The sequence below is a fragment of the Apis laboriosa genome, unplaced genomic scaffold (assembly GCF_014066325.1).
Source record: "Apis laboriosa isolate Shangri-la unplaced genomic scaffold, ASM1406632v1 scaffold105_cov147, whole genome shotgun sequence".
Classification (NCBI taxonomy): domain Eukaryota; kingdom Metazoa; phylum Arthropoda; class Insecta; order Hymenoptera; family Apidae; genus Apis; species Apis laboriosa.
The window spans coordinates 1,993,736-2,017,223 of NW_025220714.1; the positions used below are offsets into that span (position 1 = coordinate 1,993,736).

At 27.0% G+C, this 23,488-nt stretch overlaps 3 protein-coding genes across 7 annotated transcripts in view; 1 reads left to right on the top strand and 2 right to left on the bottom strand.

The window, feature by feature from the left end:
• Window positions 1-1,756: 1,756 nt before the first annotated feature.
• LOC122710371 (sodium/potassium-transporting ATPase subunit beta-2-like) lies at window positions 1,757-11,773 on the bottom strand. Of its 3 annotated transcripts, XM_043928203.1 has the most exons (13): window positions 11,638-11,773; window positions 11,113-11,286; window positions 10,830-10,946; window positions 10,513-10,685; window positions 10,348-10,443; window positions 10,029-10,194; window positions 9,870-9,959; window positions 4,254-4,394; window positions 3,610-3,726; window positions 3,317-3,498; window positions 3,088-3,189; window positions 2,687-2,858; window positions 1,757-2,351 (listed from the first exon to the last, which is right to left on the bottom strand). In XM_043928203.1, exons 1-13 carry the CDS (start codon window positions 11,771-11,773, stop codon window positions 2,239-2,241), a joined length of 1,779 nt encoding a protein of 592 aa, XP_043784138.1. In that variant the 3' UTR covers window positions 1,757-2,238. The 3 variants fall into 3 exon arrangements, 2 of the variants coding, with proteins under 2 accessions (XP_043784138.1, XP_043784125.1); XR_006345924.1 differs by lacking the exons at window positions 10,830-10,946; window positions 11,638-11,773 and having other exon boundaries at window positions 1,757-2,067; window positions 2,144-2,351; window positions 11,113-11,547; XM_043928190.1 differs by lacking the exons at window positions 10,830-10,946; window positions 11,638-11,773 and having other exon boundaries at window positions 11,113-11,546.
• Window positions 11,774-12,974: 1,201 nt separating this feature from the next.
• LOC122720147 lies at window positions 12,975-15,970 on the top strand. The gene is made up of 7 exons (XM_043946657.1): window positions 12,975-13,096; window positions 13,727-14,145; window positions 14,217-14,440; window positions 14,527-14,582; window positions 14,676-14,895; window positions 14,957-15,165; window positions 15,289-15,970. The coding sequence occupies exons 1-7, from the start codon at window positions 13,020-13,022 to the stop codon at window positions 15,365-15,367; spliced, it is 1,284 nt and encodes a 427-aa protein (XP_043802592.1). The 5' UTR covers window positions 12,975-13,019; the 3' UTR covers window positions 15,368-15,970.
• Window positions 15,971-16,124: 154 nt separating this feature from the next.
• The window catches only part of LOC122720130 (cerebellar degeneration-related protein 2-like), a 36,058-nt gene continuing 28,694 nt past the window's right edge, over window positions 16,125-23,488 (bottom strand). For all 3 annotated transcript variants that reach the window (XM_043946645.1, XM_043946636.1, XM_043946628.1), the window contains exons 2-7: window positions 22,255-22,367; window positions 22,022-22,170; window positions 21,609-21,795; window positions 20,769-21,061; window positions 20,365-20,518; window positions 16,125-17,821 (exon numbers count right to left, since the gene is read on the bottom strand). In XM_043946645.1, the coding sequence (XP_043802580.1) occupies window positions 16,595-17,821; window positions 20,365-20,518; window positions 20,769-21,061; window positions 21,609-21,795; window positions 22,022-22,170; window positions 22,255-22,367 (2,123 nt within the window). In that variant the 3' untranslated portion in view covers window positions 16,125-16,594. The remainder of the gene's footprint in view (window positions 17,822-20,364; window positions 20,519-20,768; window positions 21,062-21,608; window positions 21,796-22,021; window positions 22,171-22,254; window positions 22,368-23,488) is intronic.

Below are 23,488 nucleotides of genomic sequence, written 5' to 3' on the forward strand. Positions count from 1 at the left end.
TAAATATATTTTAAAATAATATATTTGTAAATATATTATACCATTATTATTATATTTTTAACATCAAATTGATACAAAAATATACATTTCATTTATTATTGTTTCTTTTATATATATAAATTAATTTAAAATTTAAATAAATCATTTTTGAAAATGATTTCCATTGAATTAAATTAAATTAGCATACTCAAATAAATGATTTATAGAATATAACTTATATTAATGCACGAATATTACAAAATTAAATTATACAGTTACAATATATGTATATCAAAATCAGACAAAAAATCTAAAAATTTCTTATTTCTTACTTTGAAAATATTTTAATTGAGCTAAAAAAATAAAATATCGTTTTATAAAAGAAAAAAACATTAACTTTTTTCTAAAACGTCTTAAATAAATATAATCAATTTTATAATTTTCTTTATTATCATGATATCAAGTATATATTATCATATATTTGCCTTATTTATTGCAAATCATGTTGTTTATTAAAATTAAATTTATTCTTAATATATGAATCTGGAGTTAAGTTAATTTTTTTTAGTAAAAAAAATTGGAAGAACTTTTTTTAAATTTGTAATTAACCGTAATATGTAAATAAATTCTATGATTGTTTATTTGATTATTACTTTTTTTTTATAATTTATAAACATATTTCTCCATATAAAAATTTTCAATTACTATTTTCAAAATTTTTCGATTAATTCAGTGAAATAGAAATATATTTTTAACTTTATATTATTGTTATCTAGAATTTGTTTACTTTTTAAAATTATTTTTATTTATATAGTGAGGTACATAATTATTTTTGTCAACTTAAACTACTTTTCAAACATTTTGTTTGAAAGTACTATAAATGACATAAGTACATCAATTTAATAAGTACCTATATCTAAGTATAATATATCAAGTTATATGTATATCAATTTGAATACTACAGTTTTTAGATCCCAAAAGACTCTTCGATTTTTTTCTCAACTTTTGAATAAATTTAATTATTTGTTTATATACAAATATGCTATTAGTAATATACATATGTTTCAAGCGAAAGAGAAAATATTTATTTACTATTGTAAATTTTATATATATATATATATATATATATATATATATATACACATGTATATATATCCAATAATGATTATAATAAAAATATTAGTGAAAAAATTAATAAATACTTGATTATTTTCAAATATAATATTTTTTGTTTTTAGATTTATTATTCAAGTTTTATTCAAGGAAATTATTATTCAAAGAAAAAATTTAATAGTATATATTTCACATGTATGTTTTTTTTTTTTTGGTAAGCAAATAATTTGCAATAAAATAATTGTTCATCGATGAAATTATGCGTATTATTTAAAATAAAAATTAAAAAAATTGATTTCAAATTTTATGTCATTTTACTTAAAATTTAGTCATTATTTAGAAATTATTTGTTTGCAATATATATATATATGTATGTAATCCCATATAAATAATCAACATTAAAAAAATAACAAAGTAATAACATATTTTTTTTTTTTTTTACGTTTTGCTATTTATCATAATAAATCACAAAAATAAAAATTAAAAGAAATTGATATTTTATATATATTACATATATGCATTCTTTTTTATATTATGATTTTGTTTAATTTGATATTTATATTATAAATATTATTAAATTTATATAATTTTGTTAATCATGAATTTTGTATGTCTAAATTATACTTTCTCTTTTGTTGGAATAGAAAAACAAACTTTCCATGACTATTTGAAATATTAGCTTGTAATAAGTACCAGTAGCTATACATATATTTTTTTTTTTCCTAGAATATGTAAACAAGACATTTATTATTTTAATATTATTTAGTGATAATGTCTTATCTATATTTGACTTTTATAATTATAATAAGTGCCAATGATTAATAATTATTTTATTTTTACAGTAATTTTCGCCAACATTTAACAATAAACACAATCATGAAATCGAAATAGTTTCATGGTGAATTTAATGGATCGAGTAAACAGCATTTTCTGACTTTACGTCTAATCTTATTACGTCTTTAATTTTTTATGGACCTATTAAAAAAGCGAAATATGTTTATTTTTATTTTTCGTTTACCAAAGTTTCGTTGATTGTTTTCTTCAAATTTACCACACATCTTTCGTTCCCGTTGTCCACATTATTCTGCAGATATTTTTGTATCCGAAGGTACAAGATTTTATTTCTATATAGAAATGCAATAACTATCATTCATCGATCATAAGTTCAAAATGTACCATGCCATGCTGTTGATTTTGAGACGTCTCATATTTTATATTCTTTGCCCAAGCTCGACATTCGACATTGATTATTTTATTTCCTAAAAAAATTATTGGTAATTTTTAAATAAATTCAATTTTCTCTTCATTGCAAAAAATAAAATATTGTTTTTAAGGTTATAAATTGTAATGAAATTTGCTCGTAAAAAGTTTCCACTTAATATTCATAAATATATGTAATTCTTCCATAATTTGTTATATATGTATGAGAAGTATATCGATTAACGAAGCCAAGACATTGTGCGTGTAATTTTAAAATTGTTTACTCGATAACATCGGCGGTAATCGTGTTGTAATGCTCTGGATTTTATTAGTTTTAGCTGGACTGTGTTATTTGCTTATTTATAAGTCGATCAAAGAAATTTAATTCACTTACTTGCTGGTCGAAGAAAATGCACAGCAACGACAGGGCTTAAATAACCAGGAATATTTTGATATGGATAATAATATCCTGGAAATCCATGGTTTTCGGGATAATAATTTAATTCACCGATATCCTCGTTGTCATGAGGATTTGCACCTTTGCAGGATACCCATACAGTATTTAACTGTAAAAACAAAAAAGAGAATAGTGTATTTCAAATAAAAAATATCAAATTTGCAAATTTTATTTTTAAGTATTTTTAAGTATATCTTTATTACGTAACAATTATAAAATTTAATATTATTTAAAGAATTTTATTATTTATTTTGAGCAATACAATAACAATGTATGCAATACTATTGTTATCTGTTTTTAAATATCGACTGATATAATTAACTGACCGACTAACTAACCCATGAACTGTTGGTAGATTTAATATGTTCAACAAGATCAGGTGGCATTTCGTTTGGTAAATTTTCGGTATCGTTATAATATTCTGGTATCCAACCGTATATCTGAAAATTATATATACTTATATATTATGCAATTGATAAATAAAGATAAAAGAATTAAAAAAAAAAAAAGAGAGAGAAAGTTAATAATTATCGATAAAAATAAAGAAATTGTGAAATCATAACATACTCTATTCAATTTAATGAAGATACAAGGAGCGGAATTATTGAAACCATATTGATGGTTAGGCGAGCAAGGGCCCCAATTGTTCACCTCAACCGCGCAAACGTGTCCTGGTTTAACCGGTGTATTATAATTACAAATTTGCTGATTTCTACCACCGTTTGGCAACAACGATGAATTAATATATTCTATAAAAAATAAATAATCCATGTGAAGATATTTTTTTCCTTGACCAATATTTAATTCGAAATATAATACATAATATTATATTATATATAATTAATACCATAATAATTTACCTTCTAAAAACGTATCTAACAGGCCTGTCCATTTTTGCACGGAACTAGGATCCGATGAACTGTACCAAATTAAGGATCGTTCGTCAGCATTATTAGACATTGGTCGAAATCCTAAACCTATTTAAGCAAACAAAAAATATTATCATTGTTCGATCATGCGTTATTTTATTTTTTATATTATATTAGCAAAATAAATGATTTATTCACACTATCTTCAAACGTTATTTTTACGATGTAATGTGTTTTTGCTTAGTTTCATTTATATTTTCATCTATCTCAGACGTAGATTATATACATGTATAGTTAATGTCATTGATAGATGCGTATTGATGAATCAATCGATTCATAATCGTTTATCGTAACGCTGCAAAGATCATGCTTTTGTTTCTCGATTCTTAAATGAGCAATAATATATATATTACATTTAAATAGATAGATAAAATTATATTTTAATTTTTATAATATTTCTTATTTTTTGCACGTATGCGTACTTACCATTTTCGAACTTATATTTCGAACTCGAATATTTTTCATGAGCAGCATGATTTAAGAGATAACGAGTTAATTTTTGTTTTGTATAAATTAAATTGTTAGTTTATTTTATTTTATTTTTTTTTTCAATCTATATATTAATGTAAGTTTACCTGGATTGGTTCCTATTAAACTTTCTTCAAGAATCCATCTTGGTTTTTCGTAATTTAGTGTAGCTAACAATCCTTTCATGCAAACAGCAAAGAGCAAGGCCAACGCGCTGAAGAAGCAAGTATAGAATGCTCCAGTGATGGCTGGAATAAAGTAAAAAGAAAAAAAAAAAATTAAATCTATTTAATAATAAATGATCGATATATTTACACCATTAAACGATCGATAAATCGAGGATAAAGAAATTTCGAAATTTTAATCTTATTCGCTTCCCGTTTATATTTTAAAATAAATCCGTTGTAATTTGACGTGAGTTCTCAATAACTCGTTACAAAATGCAAAAACAATTTTAATTTTCCATTTTTATATGAAAACGGGCCTTAATTCGCAAATACTAATTATAAAATCATACGTCCTCGAAAATTTTCTCCATTTCAACGATTGAAAGGAAAATATTTAAAGCGTGGGCATTGTGCCAAAGTCCGGTCTAAATATAGTTCCTTTTTTAAGAGTAGTATACGTTACGATTCTGCTTCTGCTTCTTGATCGCGATCAATTTTTCGAGCAATATTCATTTTTCGTGTGACGCGATGCCGTTGAAAAGTTTCTAAGTTTTCCTTCCAATCCAATAATATAACAACTTGTTAACAATAATTGATACGATGAAATGTTCAATCACTGGTATTAGTATTGATTATGATAATATTCAAAACAATTACACGTTTCAACGCGTATTATAAATATTTTAGAATTTTTGTTTCGAAAAATTTTGAAAAATTTTCAATGAAAATATAATGAGATTAATACATGTATTATTGTGCAATATATATGTATATATATATGTACATATATATACACTTCAGAATTTCATATTTATCACAGTGGTTTAACCTGTTCTACAGGAAACTATACAATTATATGTGTACATTATACGTGTAACGAAACATTTACCAATTCAAAACATATCTCTGTCTTACTTAAGTGAAACGAAAATGACTAAAATCTGATCCGCAACAATTTATTAATCGTTAAAAATATTTATATATGTAAAATATATATTCATATTTCACATTCTATATTTTAATATTGCATTAATATTGATAATAAATTTTATATAGTATATCGCAGTCATAAATAATAGTATCTAGTTTCGAAAATCAATCTCTCAAATGGGTAATTTTTAATTTTTTTTTTTATTTTGAATGAGAAAGAATAAAAAATTTTTTCCATTAACATAATCAATTAGCAAATTTACATATATATTAATTACATATATTTATAGCAATTTAAGCAATTAAAATGACTTCCTATTTTTTTTTTTTTTTTTTTTTTTTGCTTTTCATAAACTCGTTTTATTATTATTCATCGACCGAATTTAGCGACATCGACACTTGTGTGACCATTTACACGTCCAGTACTGTAAATGTGCTAATGTGTAAATTATATACATTTAAAAAATACAAAATTTTCCTTATCTTTTATACATTCTCATTTATTTACGTGTACATGTTAAATTGTAAAAAACGTAAGTAAAGAATCTTTTTGTTTCTTCAAAATAATTGATGTAATTACAAAATCTTCTTTCTTTTTCGTCTTGAAAAAATCTTTGAATATATATATTTTTTCTTATCATATCATATTTATAAATAAGTGTATATATATATATGATATGATAAGAAAAAATATATATATTCAAAGATTTTTATATATTATATTATAATCTAATAGAAAAATAAATAGTATTTATGATATAATATTTTAAATAGACTTCACAAGTGTGTCACAAACTCTTACTACTATTAGAAGACATTAGAAGCATTAATATCAATAAATCCTAAGAGAAGATACTTCCGTTCTAATCTTATTCTTTCTCTTTCATGCATCCTTATTCATTCACTTTCTCTATTTCTCTCTCTTTCTTTTTTATTCACAAAAAAAAATTTCATCAAAGTGAAATATTTTAAGCATCGTTTTCAAGGTTAACATTGTTTCGTCATTGAAAGTTAAAGAAATAGAAAGTGTATTTTGTAATGTATTACATTTTCTATAGATTTGTATATACAGTAAGGAATACATCATTTATAAAATAAAAATTAATAATCAAAGTAGAAATAATTATTTACGTGTTCTCGAATCTATATATTTGAAACAATGATAATATTAAACATACAAATATTTGGAATATGTGTTGTCTTATTTCGCATATCTGTCGATAAAACAACACAATGTGAAAATGATATGATTTGATTTCGTATCGTTATTTCCTGTATAAAAATAGAAAGAAATAAATCGCATGCATATTGAAAACGTAATGAGTAAGCGGTCTTAATTCGATTTTAATACATCCATATTTTTCCTTTATATTTTCCTCACGGGTATATCCCGCTAAAATTTTTTCCTGTAATTCCTGAAAACAATTTTTTCAATTTTAAATTTTACTTATATAAAATTTAAATAAAACATGTTGTAAATTTTATTAATTAAAATTGATTAATTAAAACAATTATGTAATACTGACCGTTGATTGATTGAAAATTTTTTAGAATTTTTCTTTCTAAATAATACGAAATGATTGTAGAATCAATATTTAATAATATGATCTTTTCTCGTGAGATTCGGGATGCATTTTCTTAAATAAACAAAACTTTGTAAAATTATCTATCTCAATCAAATCAAAATCTCTAGAGAATAAATTTTTCTAATTCCAACATGTACATTTACATATCGTATTATTATCAAACATTGAATGAATAAATTCCATCTTGGCTATTCGAGTGATAAATAATACATAACTACTTTTGTTATGGTATGGGCTCCTACGATACATTTTAAGCAATCCTCCACTTCCTCCAATTCTTGTACATCTACATTTATAATGCATTTATTTCATTTTCTTAATTCTCATAATAATTCAACATAATATAATTATTATTCCGCGAAATAAAATAAAATACATTCTTATAATATATTCATTTCAATGATTATTACATTTTATTCGAATAAAACGTACATTTAATTATCTTTTATTAAAATATAATTAAAGTGAAACACAAAAATTCTTTACGAAAATATTTTTTGCGTCGCTATTTGAATTTACGATCATCCGAATATTAATTGAAATTCATAAAATGTAATACCAGGAAAAAATTAAACTCTGCAAACATTCAATTATTTTGAACATGTGCCAATATTTATCTTCAATTTCATTGACTATTAAACTGCAGACCATGATATCAACAATAATAATAACAATATATATATATTCATATAGTTTAGATATTCACAGTATCGTTATAAATAGTTTGAATAATCTTTAAGACTTCTCGATGGAAACTATATAAATATATATAGAAGTTCGGTTAATGTAATTCCTAATTTCTTATCGTACTTATATAGAACACACGACGGTTTCAATGCCATTGATAACAATTAAACACTGCTAGAAACAGAAACTGTCTTTCAATTTTTCATGCAACATATCCCAATCTCAATTTTTATTTAATCATTTTTATCAAACCATGATCCTCGGATGTAAATTTATAATTGTCACGTACATATTATCTGAATATATATTTATATTTCAGATAATAATATAAGATCGAAAATATTTCGATTTCTAGATAATAATTCAGTTTTTTAGATAAGCATAAAAGACAAAAGAAATTCCAATTCTTGATCCTTGATTCGCGCATTCAATTTGATTGGATCAATGACAAGGAGAGTAGAAATTTGAAAAATTATTCGTCGATTTGTATTTCGAATTGAAATAACGCGGGTATTGCAGCCCGAAGCACATGCTATCCATGCGCCTATACAAACAATATCATTCGTAGAATGGCCACTTAATTATTCAATTATAAGGAAATAATTACCCCATTTCTTTCCCGTGTGACCGCAGTAAGTGCCTTCGACTGGATCGTGAATAAAATCTCGCAGAACTTTCCAATGCGTCTTTTTCTCGGGTACTCGCTTGTAATCGAACTCGTAAGTACCATTCTGCAATTGTTTGCCCGGCACACTCATTTCTCTCTGACTATCTCTCACAACACTCGTGAAACTCTCTCGTTCGACCTTTGGACAACAATTTCCCGACTTGGAACTTGACTTTTTGAACAAATCGAAACTGTCTCTGTGTGAGAAAAACAAATCGGTCGAGCGGCCGTCCAGCGAAGTAATTGTACTCCGCTCGAGCTGAATCAGCTCACTGCTCTCTGTCTCTGGAAGAGAGACTAAGCGATACTTGGGCAGCTCGAAGTTCTACGTCTACCGATCGAGTAGTAGTAGTGGGAAACGCCAAGATATGTCAGACACTCGTCGCCTTATGGCGCACTGACTCACAGCTAACTATCAACTAAAACTCATTCCCACGGATATTGTTTCGTATCAATCGATTAGTTAGAACATCACGTGTCGATCGTATCTTATCTAAATTACTCGTTAGATCTGATACGTTTAAGTGCAAATCGAGCATCGATATCTTGTTCTTCTTCTTCTTCTTTTTTTTTTTTTTTACTGTGAAAATTATCAAATTAAATTCTAAAGTTTTCCTAAACTTTAAAACCAGTGTGTATAAGTATTTAAATAAACCGAACATTGAAAGTCATAACAAAGAATTATCGACACACATTTATATCGATTCAATATGTCCTCGTTTATGGAAAATACCGTTTGATTCTTTATAGACGAATAAACCGATATATATATATATATTTTCTCTGTGTCACGCATATCCATGTAATTTATTCTTAAATTTGTAAAGATTACCGATTGAATTTATATTGTTTTGTGTGATTTAATGAAAATGACAAGATGTTGCTTCAACTTTTTTTTCGAAAGGCAAAATTGTAATTTTTATCATTATCTAAAAATTAGAAAGAGTAAAGTAAATATAATTTTATCTGATTTCAAGATAAAATATGTATTTGCAATTTGAAAATATATATATAATACTTTTAATAATATACATATTTTCTCGCTTATTCTTACAAATATTCATGATATATTTTCAAATCGTAATTCGTTTATTCATTTTCATTTTTATTTTGTTCATTTAAATAATACAAAATCACGAGATCTCGATATATTTAATCGTAATATATATAAATCTAATATATAAGATATTAGATTTTATCTATAGAATTATGCAATGATGTATAAATCAGAAGCATTCAAGGTTACATTATTTCTCGCATGTTTCTTGTCATGAAATATATCGTAAATCGCGTTTTATTGTAAATTGGATTTTATAATACACACATTGAAGAAAGATTCTTGTCGAAAGTCCACGAGGAAGGTGGCTTGAATCAGATTTGAATTAAATGATAAAAATTAAATTATTTCTTCTATACCGTAATTAGTAATAAATCTCAATTATCTTTCCGTAATTTTCGAAATGATTATTATTTTTTTCTTCGTAACAATATCTCGTTATATAAGAATTACAACAAAAGAGATTTATTCTTGGTACTCTTGTCACATTTACTTTTGTATTTAAATTAAATTAATCTCCTGTTTAAAATTAATTTTAATCAATGTTCCTCCTTAATGAATAATCTTTAATGATCTATTAAAAAAAATTATAGAAACAAATTGTTAAAAATAATTATTTTATAACATACCTATTATTATTTGAAAATCTAACGAGTATCGAGAATGTTGCTCGATATTTTGAGCCCATAAGTAGCATTCCACTGTCACTAATCTATTTACTGGAACGATACAAGCGTGATTATTTTTTCATATATTTGATCCTTGAAAGAAAATTAAAGTTAACTTACATGTTAAACTATTGAATTTTAACGCGACAATAGGAGACATATAATCTAGCTGTCCGGTAAATGGAAAATATTCAACTGGAAATCCAGGAGTTGGAATGTATTCTATTTCTCCGATATGGTCTTTATCCACGTTATTCGCTCCGTTGCACGACAACCAAATATAAGGCTGAAATTAAATATATATTTTAAATATCTTTTTCGACATTTCAAAAATGTTATACTTATCAATTGTTCAACGAAAATGTTGCCACATGTTGTTGTTTTTTTTTTTCTTTTTTTTTTTTATAAGAATTTTATCACGAAATTATTAAACCTTAACCTTGTGAGATTTTTGTACTACTTTCTTCAATCTCGCTGGCATGTTATGCGGCAAATACGACGAATAATTATAATATTCTGGGATCCAATCGAATCTCTGCAACAATATGCGCGTTTATTTTATAACGATAACGATTATTAAAATTCAAATCGAATGCAAAGATACCTTATTAAATTTAATAAGAACACAAGGTTTTAAAGGTTTTGTATAACCATATGGAGGCGTGCTACATATTCCAAGATTGTGTATGTTAAAATAACAAGATTTTCTATGATGTTTTGATATCGAATGTTTTTTATAGCAGTCTAAATCATAGTTTGATTTATTTTTATTATATTCTAAAATAAAAAATGCTTTAGATATTTTTTTTTTTTATCAATAATATTATTATATGATGTATATATATATATATATATTTATCGTATATTATATCATAAATATATTAGAAATACGAATTTGAATACAATTATTTTGTAAAATACCTTGTAAAAAATCATTTATAGCTTGAACGTATCTTTCCGATTTGGTATTGCCAGTTAAGTTACTCACCGAAATAATAGGCGATGCAATTGACATGCTATTTGGTTTAAAAACTATTCCTTTAGAAAAATTTTACTTAATATTTGCGTTCATATCAATTACATTATTAATGATTAATAGGATTAAATTATTTTTTTCGATATATGTTATATAAAGTTATAAGAATAAGATAACAATTACTTAATTGTTGATAATTTTTGCATAAGAATTAGCAATGAAGATTACCTGGACTGCCGAAAGTTGATCGGGTAAAACGTGAAGGTTTTCCAGATTTTGAACTAAGGTATTGAAAAAATGGTTTATCCAGTTGAGAAACGTAATCTATACTGATCTTCATTTGTACCGCAAATATTGTTCCCAAAATAGTAAAAAAGCACAAATAAAATAATCCTAATTGACCTAAATTTCAAATATATATGTATATATATATATATGTATATTTTGTATTAACACAATTGTAACGATGGAAGACCATATTTCTCTACATAGCGTAAAGTATACGAAAAAACAGGATGCGGTTAAATTAATACAATGCACCATTTCATTAATTTTCAGGGTCATTTCATCAAGTTTTATCTTTTCCAAACCATGTTGAATTTTTAGGATTTTAATGAGATATTTGTAGATACTATTATACACAATTATTTAACTATTATATAGAACAGAAGTGAAATAGTGAATATTAAATTTAATTACAATGTTGTCATAAATTTAATATGTGTAAGTTGTTATATATTATAAGAACATTACCCCACTCTTTTGCCGTTCTGTCGAGAAATGCTTTTTTCTCTCTATCCCAAAGAAACCGCAAAAAATTTCTAAAAGGTCCTAAATCGGGTTGCGGTATTCGACTTTCATAATATGCTTCATCATGTAATATTACCATATTAAGAATTGATCTTGATATTTTCAATCCCAACTTATAAAAAAGAAATGAATAAAGGTATTCTAGTTCTTGAAGCTAGTTATTTCTTGATTATCTTTATTGTGCATTTATTTCTTTTTTTTTTTTTTTTTTTTTTTTTACCAACTTCAATAAGTTAATCATTAGCGTTCAATGGTAATTTTAACGATTATAAAATTACTTTTTTAATTTATATTTTGAGTAAATTATATTAAATTATAAAAATAATAGTTTTTTTCAAAACACTTTATGTTTATTTTGATTAAGTATTTCTTAATATATTCGACCTTCGATTATACGAATCTGATTAAATTTATTGCGAAAAGTATTTATTAATATAATTATTAATATATTAATAATATTTATATTGATGCGCAAATTTAGATAATTAAAATATATTCGATGTATATAGAATAAATAGAACGAAACATAATAGGAGGAAAAAATATTATCACTCTATTAGAAGTCTCGTGTAAATTTTTGATTATTAAAAAATGAGATTTTTTGTTAACAAAAATTTGATAAAAATATTTTGAGATACATTTATGTATAAAGTCTATATAATATTTTTTTAAATTGGAAACTATAAATTAATTGTAATAAAATTATATGAAAAAAAAGTTTTAAATACAATATAATACAAAATATGATAATAGATAATATAATTTAATACGATAATAAATATAAATTATAAAGATAAATATTATGAAGATATTATAAAAATGTTTATTGAGTCGATCACGTTTATGTGATTGATCGTAAATTGTTTTGAGAAAAGTTTGGATTTTATATCGTGTGATCTTATTAAAAATTTTTAAATATTAAATTAATTTAAATATTTTAAAAAATCGATAATGATTCGTTTCGTTTACTTTTTATACTTTTATATACGTGCACATTATTAGATATCATTTTTTAACGAATTAAAATTGTGAATTAATAATGAATCATATTGCATTCTTAAATCATTTTTTTAAAAATTAAAAATACATAATGTATCCTTCCTATTTTAATAATATTATTAATAATATTAATATATTTAAATAATAAAAAATGAATACAATATTATAATAAAAAAGATTTAATATATATGTATACATACATGCTTAGTAAATGTATAGTTATGTCAAATATAATAATTTCATGGAAATATGCCTTTAAGTGCAAAGTGGCTTATATTTTCGGTTTCATGAATCGCGTCAGTTTCGGGTAGTTACATTGTTACGGTATGGCTGATGTGGGCCTAAGTTTAGATGACATAATTAAAAAATCAAAATCATCAGGAATGAGAAGCAGAGGTGGAGGGTAAGAAAATTTAAACAATCAGTGGTAAATTTAACTATACTGTGATTGTCGTGTTATTGATTTCTTTATAACCTTAAAAAAAATAAGTCTCCAATTATTAAAAAGAACATTTCTTTTTTTTTTATATTACCTACCAATATTTTTAAACATTTTTCATTTCATTCGAAAGATAAACGATATTTTTTTTATAAATTATTTTATTATTATATCAATTCGATAATTTTATCTCAGATTAATAAAAAAATTTGTTTTAAATTGCAAGTTATTCTTAACAGTTTTAAGTTATTATGAATAATTTCAAATTTTTTTTCTTACAAATACTTTTTATATCGTTATAAATCATTATTTATATGTATTTTTTTATTATTTTATTTCAAATATACATTTTATTTTTAATAGAAAAGAATAATTATGATATGATTGATATATGTTTATTGATATTTAATTGTAATATGTATAATTATTAATATTTCGGTATAATATTATATTTAAGCAAAAATGAACTAATGAAAAATATAAAAAATAATATAAATAATAAAATATAAAATAATATTGTTATAATATATTATAATATTTATAATATTTTTATAATTTTTTATAATATTTTTTGTTACATATTTTTACATATAGCGTTCGAAGAGGTACTAATAGAGGTGCAAGAGCTAATGGTTCGCTAAGAGGACGTGGTTCACAAGTAATTACTGATGCAAGATTTAAAATTATACAAAAAAATCGAGAAAAACTTACAGATGCAAGAGATAAACTTGCTGAAATTGCTAAACAAAGCGATGCTAGATTAAAATTAGATAAGATTCGTGCATCACAGTTTAAAAAAATAGAAGCACAGATACCTGGAATATCTCAGAAAACAGGTCGTAATGGAAGATTATCTTTATCTACTAATAAAATGCCACCAATTATGCCACATAATGTTCCACCAAGTATTTCAAATAATTATATGCCACCACCTTCAAGAGCAGTAGGTTATAGACCACCTCCACTTGCAGAATCTCATTATATGGGAAACATGAATATGGATTTTATCGATGGTACATACAAAAAATTGATTTGATACAATCTGTAATCTATAAAATTATTTAATATCTTTATCTTGTTTCAGATTATATGATGGAAACAGCACCTTTAAGAAGAACTGTGAGTAACGAATATGCTCCTACACCACCTCCTCCACCTCCAGCTTTCAGTATTAAACCTGCATCATCTTATACATGGGTAAAACCAACAAGCAGTAATGTAATAAGAATCGTACCTTCTCACAAACCTGATGATGATAGAGAACGTGAGAGAGCAAGAGATTATAAAGTTATTGCACGTTTTCCAATGGCAAGTGTTAGATATATCGCATAATTTGTTATTATATAGTTTTTTCAATTTTCAACTTTCAGATTATTCATAATTAATGATTTCAGACAAAACCTGCATCTCCCTCATATAAAGAAGATTGGAGTTTTGGCACGAAATCGCGGTACTTAAGTTTTTCATCGATTTCTCCAAATTTATTATTTATTTTATTAAATTTTATCATATATAATATTTAAATTTAATATTATTTTTATAGGACTATATTAGCAGAAGACACAGTAGATTCCAAATATTACGATTCAAGAAGTCATAGAGACATTGGAGTAAAGTCAAGATTAGATTCAGTTCCAAGTAAATCGCGAAATATGGATGTTTTATCTCGATCTAAAACAAGTTCCAGTTCATCGTCACAATCTACTGGTTATCGAATTGTCGTATCAAATTTACAAGCAAATGTAACTCAAGAAGATATCAAGGTATAATGATAAACTATTAAACATATCTAGTTTATCTATCTTAACAATTTGTATATTTTAGGAATTATTCGAGGATGTAGGAGAATTGTTAGTATCTCGTTTAGTACGACCGGGTACAGCGGAAGTAATTTATAAAACATTAAAGGATGCTACTAAAGCTGTTGAAACTTATCACAATAGACAATTAGATGGACATCCTATGAAATGTCTTCTTGTAAATCCACGACCAAAAAATAATCCAACTGGACCAGCTGTTAGATCTCTTACAGAGTATGATTTTTATTTTATTATTATATTAATTATAATAGAATATCTTATCGCATTTTTTTTTATTAATTATGATTATTCATTTTATTGCTTAATAATTATGAAATTTAAATATATCATTTACAGATCAAGGAGAAGTGTTAATTCAAGTTATGTACAACCAAGTTTAGGAGCAGTACATCGTGCATTATTCGATGATTCTTAATCAAATATCTTAATCAATTTTGATTCGAAATTGCCATATATAATGGCAAAATTTTATTCCAAATATTTTTAAAAGTGAAATAAAAAACAAAAAAAAATAGAAAAAAATGATTAAGAGATCAAATGACAGTAATACATAAAGAAAAGGAGTTTTGAATGGAATTTGTATTTATGGAACATCACATGTATCTTATTTTTAATTTATATATTGCAATTGAATGGAATTAACGTAATAGCAAGTGAATTGAATGTTATTATAAATAGCAAATACAAGAATGCTTAAATGTACATTTAAATGTAGTCAATAAAACAAAAAGCATTTAGGAATTTGTAACATTTCGTTGTTTTGGATTCGCGCTTATGCGAAGTTTTAAAAATTACAAAAAAATGTGTATATTACACTACAATTGTTACACTGCGAATGTAAAAAAAATATATGCCAATTCTTTAAAGTCTTTTATAGTGTAATGTTCAATAAATAAAAAAAATTATATGGTTTTTTATAGGATACCGAATAGAAAGGAATTAAGTGTTACTACGAGATAGAATGTACTGACTAAGATAAAGATATTTTATTTACTCGATATAAGATGATCATAATATTATCGTAATTTATAATTATGAGATATAAAAGCTAATATACTGTACATGTTAATGAAATGCACTGAAATCGTGAGTTCTCTTGGAAATAGGTATTACGTCATGGAAGGAAATTCGAGTAAGTATTTGGAATAGTTGACGATTATAATTCGACATAATAAATGGCACATAAATAATTTTATTTCTGATCACAACTACAATTTCTAAAGAAAAACAAACTCGCGAGGCACGACTCGATTTATACCATTCATAAATCTCCGGTAGATGCTATTAATAATATATGTATATTAACGTTGTGTACCTTTGTTGCCCACGCACATTCACATGAAAAAACCTATACAATTAAGATATACAAAATACAATAAAAAAATTAATTTCAAATAATTTAGTATCTAGTGACATTGCACGCAATCGCTCCTCTTAAATATTCACAAAATTTGTTCAATTAGCACTGATTATCAATACTGTAAATCTTACTTCTGTGAAATAATTTAATTTCGTCCTAAGTATTCGTTTTACGAGGTTAAACTTAACAAATTTTGAACTTAATCTTTCACTTGACTATATCTTACGTATAAAAGTCTCCTTTTTTTCCTCCTTCAAGGTATCGTAGTATATAAGAAGAATTTTAGCTTCTACGATGATTGTTCATTTTAGATTTATTTGGCAATCGAAGAACTTCCGCATAAGACATTTCTAAACGTTTTAATCGGGCTACTTCTACCGACGCTGTGCTCGGTTTATAGTCTCTATACTCGAAACTGTTGTTGTGTTGACCATTGTTGTTGCCCACGCTATTCGAAGATTTTGCGGCTGAATTAGGAGGTGATTCTTTCGTTTTGTTCGGATAGCTGTATCCGTTGCACGTGCTACTATTTTGATCGGCGATTGTGAAAGGTCTGAATTTTTTCTTTCCCCCGCTGTTCGATTTCGGTGGAACGAACTTGGGATTTGTCGTTGGAATCACATCAGGTGTCGTTGGTCTATCGTTATAGGTTAACTTTTTACTAACGGAAGAATGTTTTTTCGATTTCTTTTTACTGTTAAGCATTAAATAATCCGACCGATTTACGTTTCGAATTATATTCTTTCCATTCTTCGCCAGTGTCACTTCACCGTTTTGTTGTTCGTTTACTCCTCCATTCGATGAGATTTGTACTATATATGGTGGTTCGGATACGGCGGATGAAAAAATAGACGAGGAAACGCTTTGATTATCGTCAGTAGTTTCGCTAGGAACATCATCTTGGAGCACAGATTGTTGCTGAGAATTGGTCGTACTCGTAGAATCGTCCAATAAAGGTAATTTTTCACCTTCGTCCTTAGCTTCTGCCGCTCGTTTCAAGACTCGGAATATTTCACTGAATAATTGTCTGTATTCCGGTGTTTTCCGGAATCTACTCTCGAACGGGCTATTGTCGTCGTAAATGCTGAACTTGCAATCCTCACCGTCCGCAAAAGAGAAGAGAAACGAGCCAGGCCTTCCCTCGGTTTGCGTCGCTTTGTTACTCGTCTCGTCCAAAAAACCGGAAGACGAGGTCTCGGCTTCGGAAAAATCTGTGGGAGTGGCGGAAAACACTTTTTTACCGCACATCTCTGTTTTGGCACGTGTCGCGTTTCCAACGGCCGATTTTGCCGGCTCTTGTTGAATCTCCGTTTCCAACGTCGGACTCTGAAAGCTGTTAAATTCACCCGACATCTCTAATTCTTCTTGCAACGACATAGGCGTTGGCACGCTATCTTTCCGCCGAAGCGCGGATCGTCTTTGAACTTCTAACAGGGCTTGATATTTCTCCACTAGCACTCTATAAGGGTTCTTCATGTCGTTTGACACTTCGTTTTGATCGTTCGATTCCTGAAAATATTTATACACGATAATTTTATCTATTTTTAAAGCGTTAAAAAATATTAAAAAAGAAATTAGAAAAAAAAAATAAATTAAATAATAATATTATATAATAAAATAAATTAAATAATAATAAATAAATAAATTAAAGAAACATAGAGATACTTAATGTTATGTTATAAATTTCAATATCGCGAAAATCATCGATTTTATCGATAGTGGAATACCGTATTTAGAACGTTCGTCTTTTTCATTTTCGAAAATAATAAATATGCGAGACGTGGAAAAAATTAAGTAAAAATTTAATTCTGATCTGTCGGTGAACATCGATAATGATTTTTAAACAATTTCTCTTTTCCAAAAATGGAATTTCTGAGAAATTCACAGAAAGACTAATTGTTTTATTAATATTTAAAAATCAAGGGTTAACGGATGAGAGGTAAAGGCCAGATTTATAGGATATTAAATAAAAAAGCAAATATTTGTTGTATAAAAATATATTTTATTTAAAATCATATAAATCTGGCACTTACATTGTACAACAATTTTAACAAATATTTCGACTAGATATACTAACAATATTCGATCATGCTAAAAATGAAATGAACAAAGTTCGACTATAAATACGACGAAGCAAACTTAATTCTAAAAAAAAAAAAAAAAAAAAAAAATCAGCATCACCAAAAATCCAATTATCTATTAAAATTTTATACACACATGAATAATTATTTATATGAAAATAACTTATTCGTCAATTCGTTAATTTAAAACAGTCTTTTTGTTCTTTGGAAACTTAAACTTTTCTTCTCTATTTATTCTTTTTTCCAACGACACATATCTACAAGATTACTATTATTCTATTCTATTAAATTACCCAGAAAATTAATTGCGGTGTTTAACGGAATAATAATTAATTTTTTTTTTATAGTCCCAATAATTTTTTTATCCTGGTGAATAATATTCGATTTTTTTAGCATTAATGCTAAAAAAAAAAAAATGTTTAGAAAGTGTTCTCTCCCAAAAGAACAATTTCATTTGCTTCAAATTTTATTTATTAAATACACGCATAAAGAATTTGTTTCATTTCCATTGTTAATTAAAGTAATAATGATTAAATAAAAAAAAGTAAAAGGATATTAAAATCAAATCTATACGCAAAACTATACGTAATAAGCATTTATAGTAAGAATTTAAAATTTATCGAAATTTATCTGAGCTGTGTTCAATATTTCCGCAATTTATTTAAGGAGTAATTTAATATTAATATAAACATGCAAAAACATTTTATTGCACGCGAATTTGTGCACGGCATTTTTCTGGCATACGAACGATATGAATTATGAATAATCTTGGAAAAATCGATTTCGAATTCTATTCTCGTTAATAATAGAATTTGTTACGATTACGCTCCTAATAATGTAAGTGCTCAGTTATAATTTTCGTTGTGCATTACCTACACCATTTACCATTTTTTTTTTTTTAATCACCTTTATCAAGAATCTTTAATAACACGCGTCTAATTTTATACAATTTGTAAATTTTTGTATAATATACGTCTCTTTAATAATCCCTTTTTAAAAATCTTCTTAAATCACGATATAAAAAGAATTTTTTAATCGTAAGCCAAAAATGCCAGAATAAGATAAATCTAATAAAATAATGCTAATATGTATAAGGATGAATATATATATATATATAAATTTAATCATAAAATTTTTTTCGAAATCGTAATAATCGTGTTACACTTCTCGTGTTACACGAGAAAATTTTTTTTTTTTTTATCAAAGTATCCAATTAATTATTTCGTGGAAATAAAGTTAAAAAATATTCAGTCTTTATACGTATACGTCAAGTAAATTTTAAACGGATATTTTTCGATAATATATAAGTAAATACGATTATGCGATTAATTCGATTATTCGCTCGATTAAATATATTCAATTTCAATTTCTAATTTAGAAAGAGGACTAATTCTATTATATTTCTTACGCGTTAAAGATTAAAGCAATTTTTGACTATTCTTTACCGGTATAACTTTTTTTAAAATAAAAATTGGTATTCGAAATGGTTTCAGTAACAATGGTATGATGCATTCATTTTTTATATACCATATCGTATGAAAGAAAATAAATATTAACGATGGCGATTTCAATATACACGTAAAAGTTGTCCATAACAGGGATCGAAATTCTTTATTCTCTTTTTTTCCCTTGGATTTCTTAATCTTTGTTGCGAATATCTCCTAAAGCAAAGAAAATTAAATTATTTTTGAATCTATACTATGATACAATCAATCAAATGCCTTTAAATATGTAAAGGTTTTAACGACATATATTTAATATTTAACGAAATCGTTGAAATTACAACGTCCAAATATTGTGTACGACAAACGCAAAATATAGGAAAGAAACATCGATTGAAAAGAAAAATAAAACGTAAGTAAATTGTAGAAAAGTGAAAAAGAGAAAAAAAAAAAAAAAAGAAACGCTTTTCATGCATATATTGCCTGATAGAAATAGAACGTTGCAGAGAAGAATATAAAAAACAATTACCTGAGTGAGAGACTCAGCGTCACGTTGACTATCGTTCATAAGCGATTCAGCCATGCTAATATCATCGTATTCCTCTTGATTCAACATTACAGAGAGTTCGTCGTGCGTCTTAGAGTCCAATCCGCGTAAACATCGCCCGCACAATTGACCCCGTCTATAAAAATTTCAATGTTTCGTTATCGAAAAAGTATCGTCGGTCGATAAATTGATATATACACGTCAGCAAAAATTTTCCTAAATAAACAACTTTTAACGATTATATTTTTAATAACACGTGTAAAGAAATAGGAAAAAAAAAAAAAAAAAAGATCGTAACAATACTCGAGATGTCTCGAGTAAAAAATTATTATACATTTGTGATAGATTGAAAAAAATAATTATCCGTTGAAAAAGACGATATCTACCTTACTTCTTCGAGAGTATTTATCTCCTCTTGAAGATTTTTCACGTCTTGTGCTTTATTACGCCAAACGTTCAACTGTTCCTCCAACGCGTTATTTTCTTGCAACAGAGATGCCAATTGTTGTCGAAGCTCGGTGACCTTTTGCTGTTCTCTCGCCCTCTGACTTCGCGCTTCTTGCAACTGTCTCAACAATTCGGTAATTTCCTCGTCGTTCGTTGGGATCGTCGGTAATTGTCGCACGCTCGAATCCGCATTTGCCTCTTGGAAAGATTTCTGACCAGACGGAGCAGCGTTCTGAAAAAACGTTATTTCCACGGGTTAATAATAATATATCGATCGAATTAATAACAATATATTCGAAAAAATATTTCGAATATATTCGAAACATCGTATATCGTAAATGTTATCGTCAATCGATAAAAAATTATCAGAAAAAAGAAACTATGTATCCACGAACTGTACGTGAGAAACAAGTAATAAAAATGGTTTAAACGACGACCGCATTGTGAGAAGCCGTATAAGATAACTCCACTTATCTATCGAAATTTCGTTAGCGGCGGATTAAACGAATTCTTAGCGATTAAATTCACTTATCTGAAAGTAAACTTGAATGTATATAGCAAAGAATCACGATATCCACGAATATATATATATCTCATATTCTTTTTCCGAGAAAAATAAAAGAAGATTCGATCGAGAGTTATTCGATTAAATGGCAATAGAAATTTTTCTAAGGAAATCGAATAGGATGAAATTTTTATCTTTTTAGAATTTAGTAGCAAAACGGAATAATTATCGAAATCTTAGATCGTGGAAAATGAATTGTATGAATAATAATTACCTGTTGTGTGCTGCTACCCTGCGTGACCGATACTTTCCAATGAATGGTGTGTGTTTGTGTGATGTTGTTAGTCGATTGACTCGTAGATTGTTGCCGGAGCAGACTTTCATGTTGTTCGTTTATCTCGTCGATTTTCTTCTGAAGTTCCTCGCACCTCGCTTCTAGACTCTCGATCGTTAAACATTGACTGTCAACAAATTACGAGGAACGATTTGTCAATTTAATTTTTTTTTTTTTTTTTTTTCCTTCCCGTTAAATGATCAACAATCGAGTTTCATTCGAGCGAATTCTTGTAACATTGATGGATCGAAAAAGATGATCACTTAGGATGGAAAAACTCTTATCCATCAAGTTTGCGTACAATGAATCGCGATAAAATTGAATAACAGTACCAAGACGATCAATCCTCATACCTCTTGATCAATTTTTTGTCGCTGGTGTTCTCAATTACCAGACGATGATTTGCACGTTCCAAATCTTGAATACTGACTTCGAGTTGCTCGTAAATTTTCAGTCGCGAATCGTTTACTTCTCTAAGGGCAGCGGTTTGTTTTTTCATATACTGGAAAAAAGTATTATATCTTAATTTAAACGTACGATTCCCGCGGTCGACGGAAATATATTTCAAAATGTCGAAAAAAATCACCTCTATTTCTTGTGCTTGTTCCTCCACGGTCGATTGATGCGCTTTAATAATATTTTCCAATTCCTTGTTCCGTTCCAAAAGCGTTTTTCCAAGTTCTGCCGCTAATTGTAAATCTGAAATAAAAAAAAATTTCCGATCAATTTTAAAATTCTTTAAAATTTTCACGTTTCTATTTCAAGACATAGACGTATAATCGAAAAGATCATTCGTTCTTTTTCCCGGCATTCGCGAGTTCTCATTCTCGAATAAATAAATATTTTAATTTCTGTCTCATTAAAACGAATTTCCCATCATTGAATGATAATAGTAGGAAAAAAAAAAAAAGGAAACGAGATATAACGTCAGAGAGAATGATAGGCACATACAGATATCCGCAGTGGTTAATTTGCGCGTAGTTTGATTATTCTTAGGACTTAAATGAGATCCGATCTATGGTCAACGTCCGATGCTCTCTCTCTCTCTGTCTCGTTAACGATGACGAGACAGACGAGCGATTCGAAACGATGGTGGATGTTGGGTACGGTAAGCGGTTGTTTGTTGGCTCGTTGCATTTCCTCGGTCCGAAATCGACGACCTCCCCATCACCGAGCTTAGACGCGAGGATGAAGCGTGATCTAGCTAGGGCCAAGGACCTTGGAGTCGCGAGGAAACGACCCAACTACCGTTTTCTCCTTCCCATCCCCCGCTCTCATTAATGCTTCCCGACTCGCTTCATAGCGCCACCACGCAAATCCCATTCTCTTTCTCTTTCCCTAATTCGCACAATCTTCGCATTTCTCATACAAAAATCTCACCACTACGATTATAATTTTCACCATGCGACATACACTTACATTTCATCCTGCCTTTTCATCCCCCCCTCCCTGTTGAATATTTTCCCATATTTCGTAAAAAATATAATTACTGCTAAGGAACTAAATTAAGAAGATTAATTTACATATGATTCGAATATCACGTCACGCTTCGAGCTCTTTTTAAGAATAAATTACACACAGTTTGCGAATATATGCAACATAACGTTGGAATCACTTTGAAAAAAGATACGCATTTTCTTGCATTCTTCGCGTTGTCACGTTGAATCGAAATATTTTATATATTCTTTTCTATATATATTATTTACACGTAACGTACTGCAATTTGTACTGTTTGCAAAACGTAAAAATAATTACGTTAAAATTGGCAATCGTATCTTTAGAAAGATTCGTTGACACTTGTCCGATAAAATCGACGAAAA

Bases quoted from the DNA above. Each gene is read 5' to 3' on its own strand.
- LOC122710371 (XM_043928203.1), bottom strand. From the start codon at position 11,773: ATGGTAATATTACATGATGAAGCATATTATGAAAGTCGAATACCGCAA. The intron at 10,686-10,829 runs GTATTTTACAAA...TTTTTATTTTAG, and splicing joins TATAAATGATTTTTTACAAG to AATATAATAAAAATAAATCA. The intron at 3,190-3,316 runs GTATGTTATGAT...TATAATTTTCAG, and splicing joins TCTTCATTAAATTGAATAGA to ATATACGGTTGGATACCAGA.
- LOC122720147 (XM_043946657.1), top strand. From the start codon at position 13,020: ATGGCTGATGTGGGCCTAAGTTTAGATGACATAATTAAAAAATCAAAA. The intron at 13,097-13,726 runs GTAAGAAAATTT...TTTTACATATAG, and splicing joins ATGAGAAGCAGAGGTGGAGG to CGTTCGAAGAGGTACTAATA. The intron at 14,441-14,526 runs GCAAGTGTTAGA...TAATGATTTCAG, and splicing joins TTATTGCACGTTTTCCAATG to ACAAAACCTGCATCTCCCTC.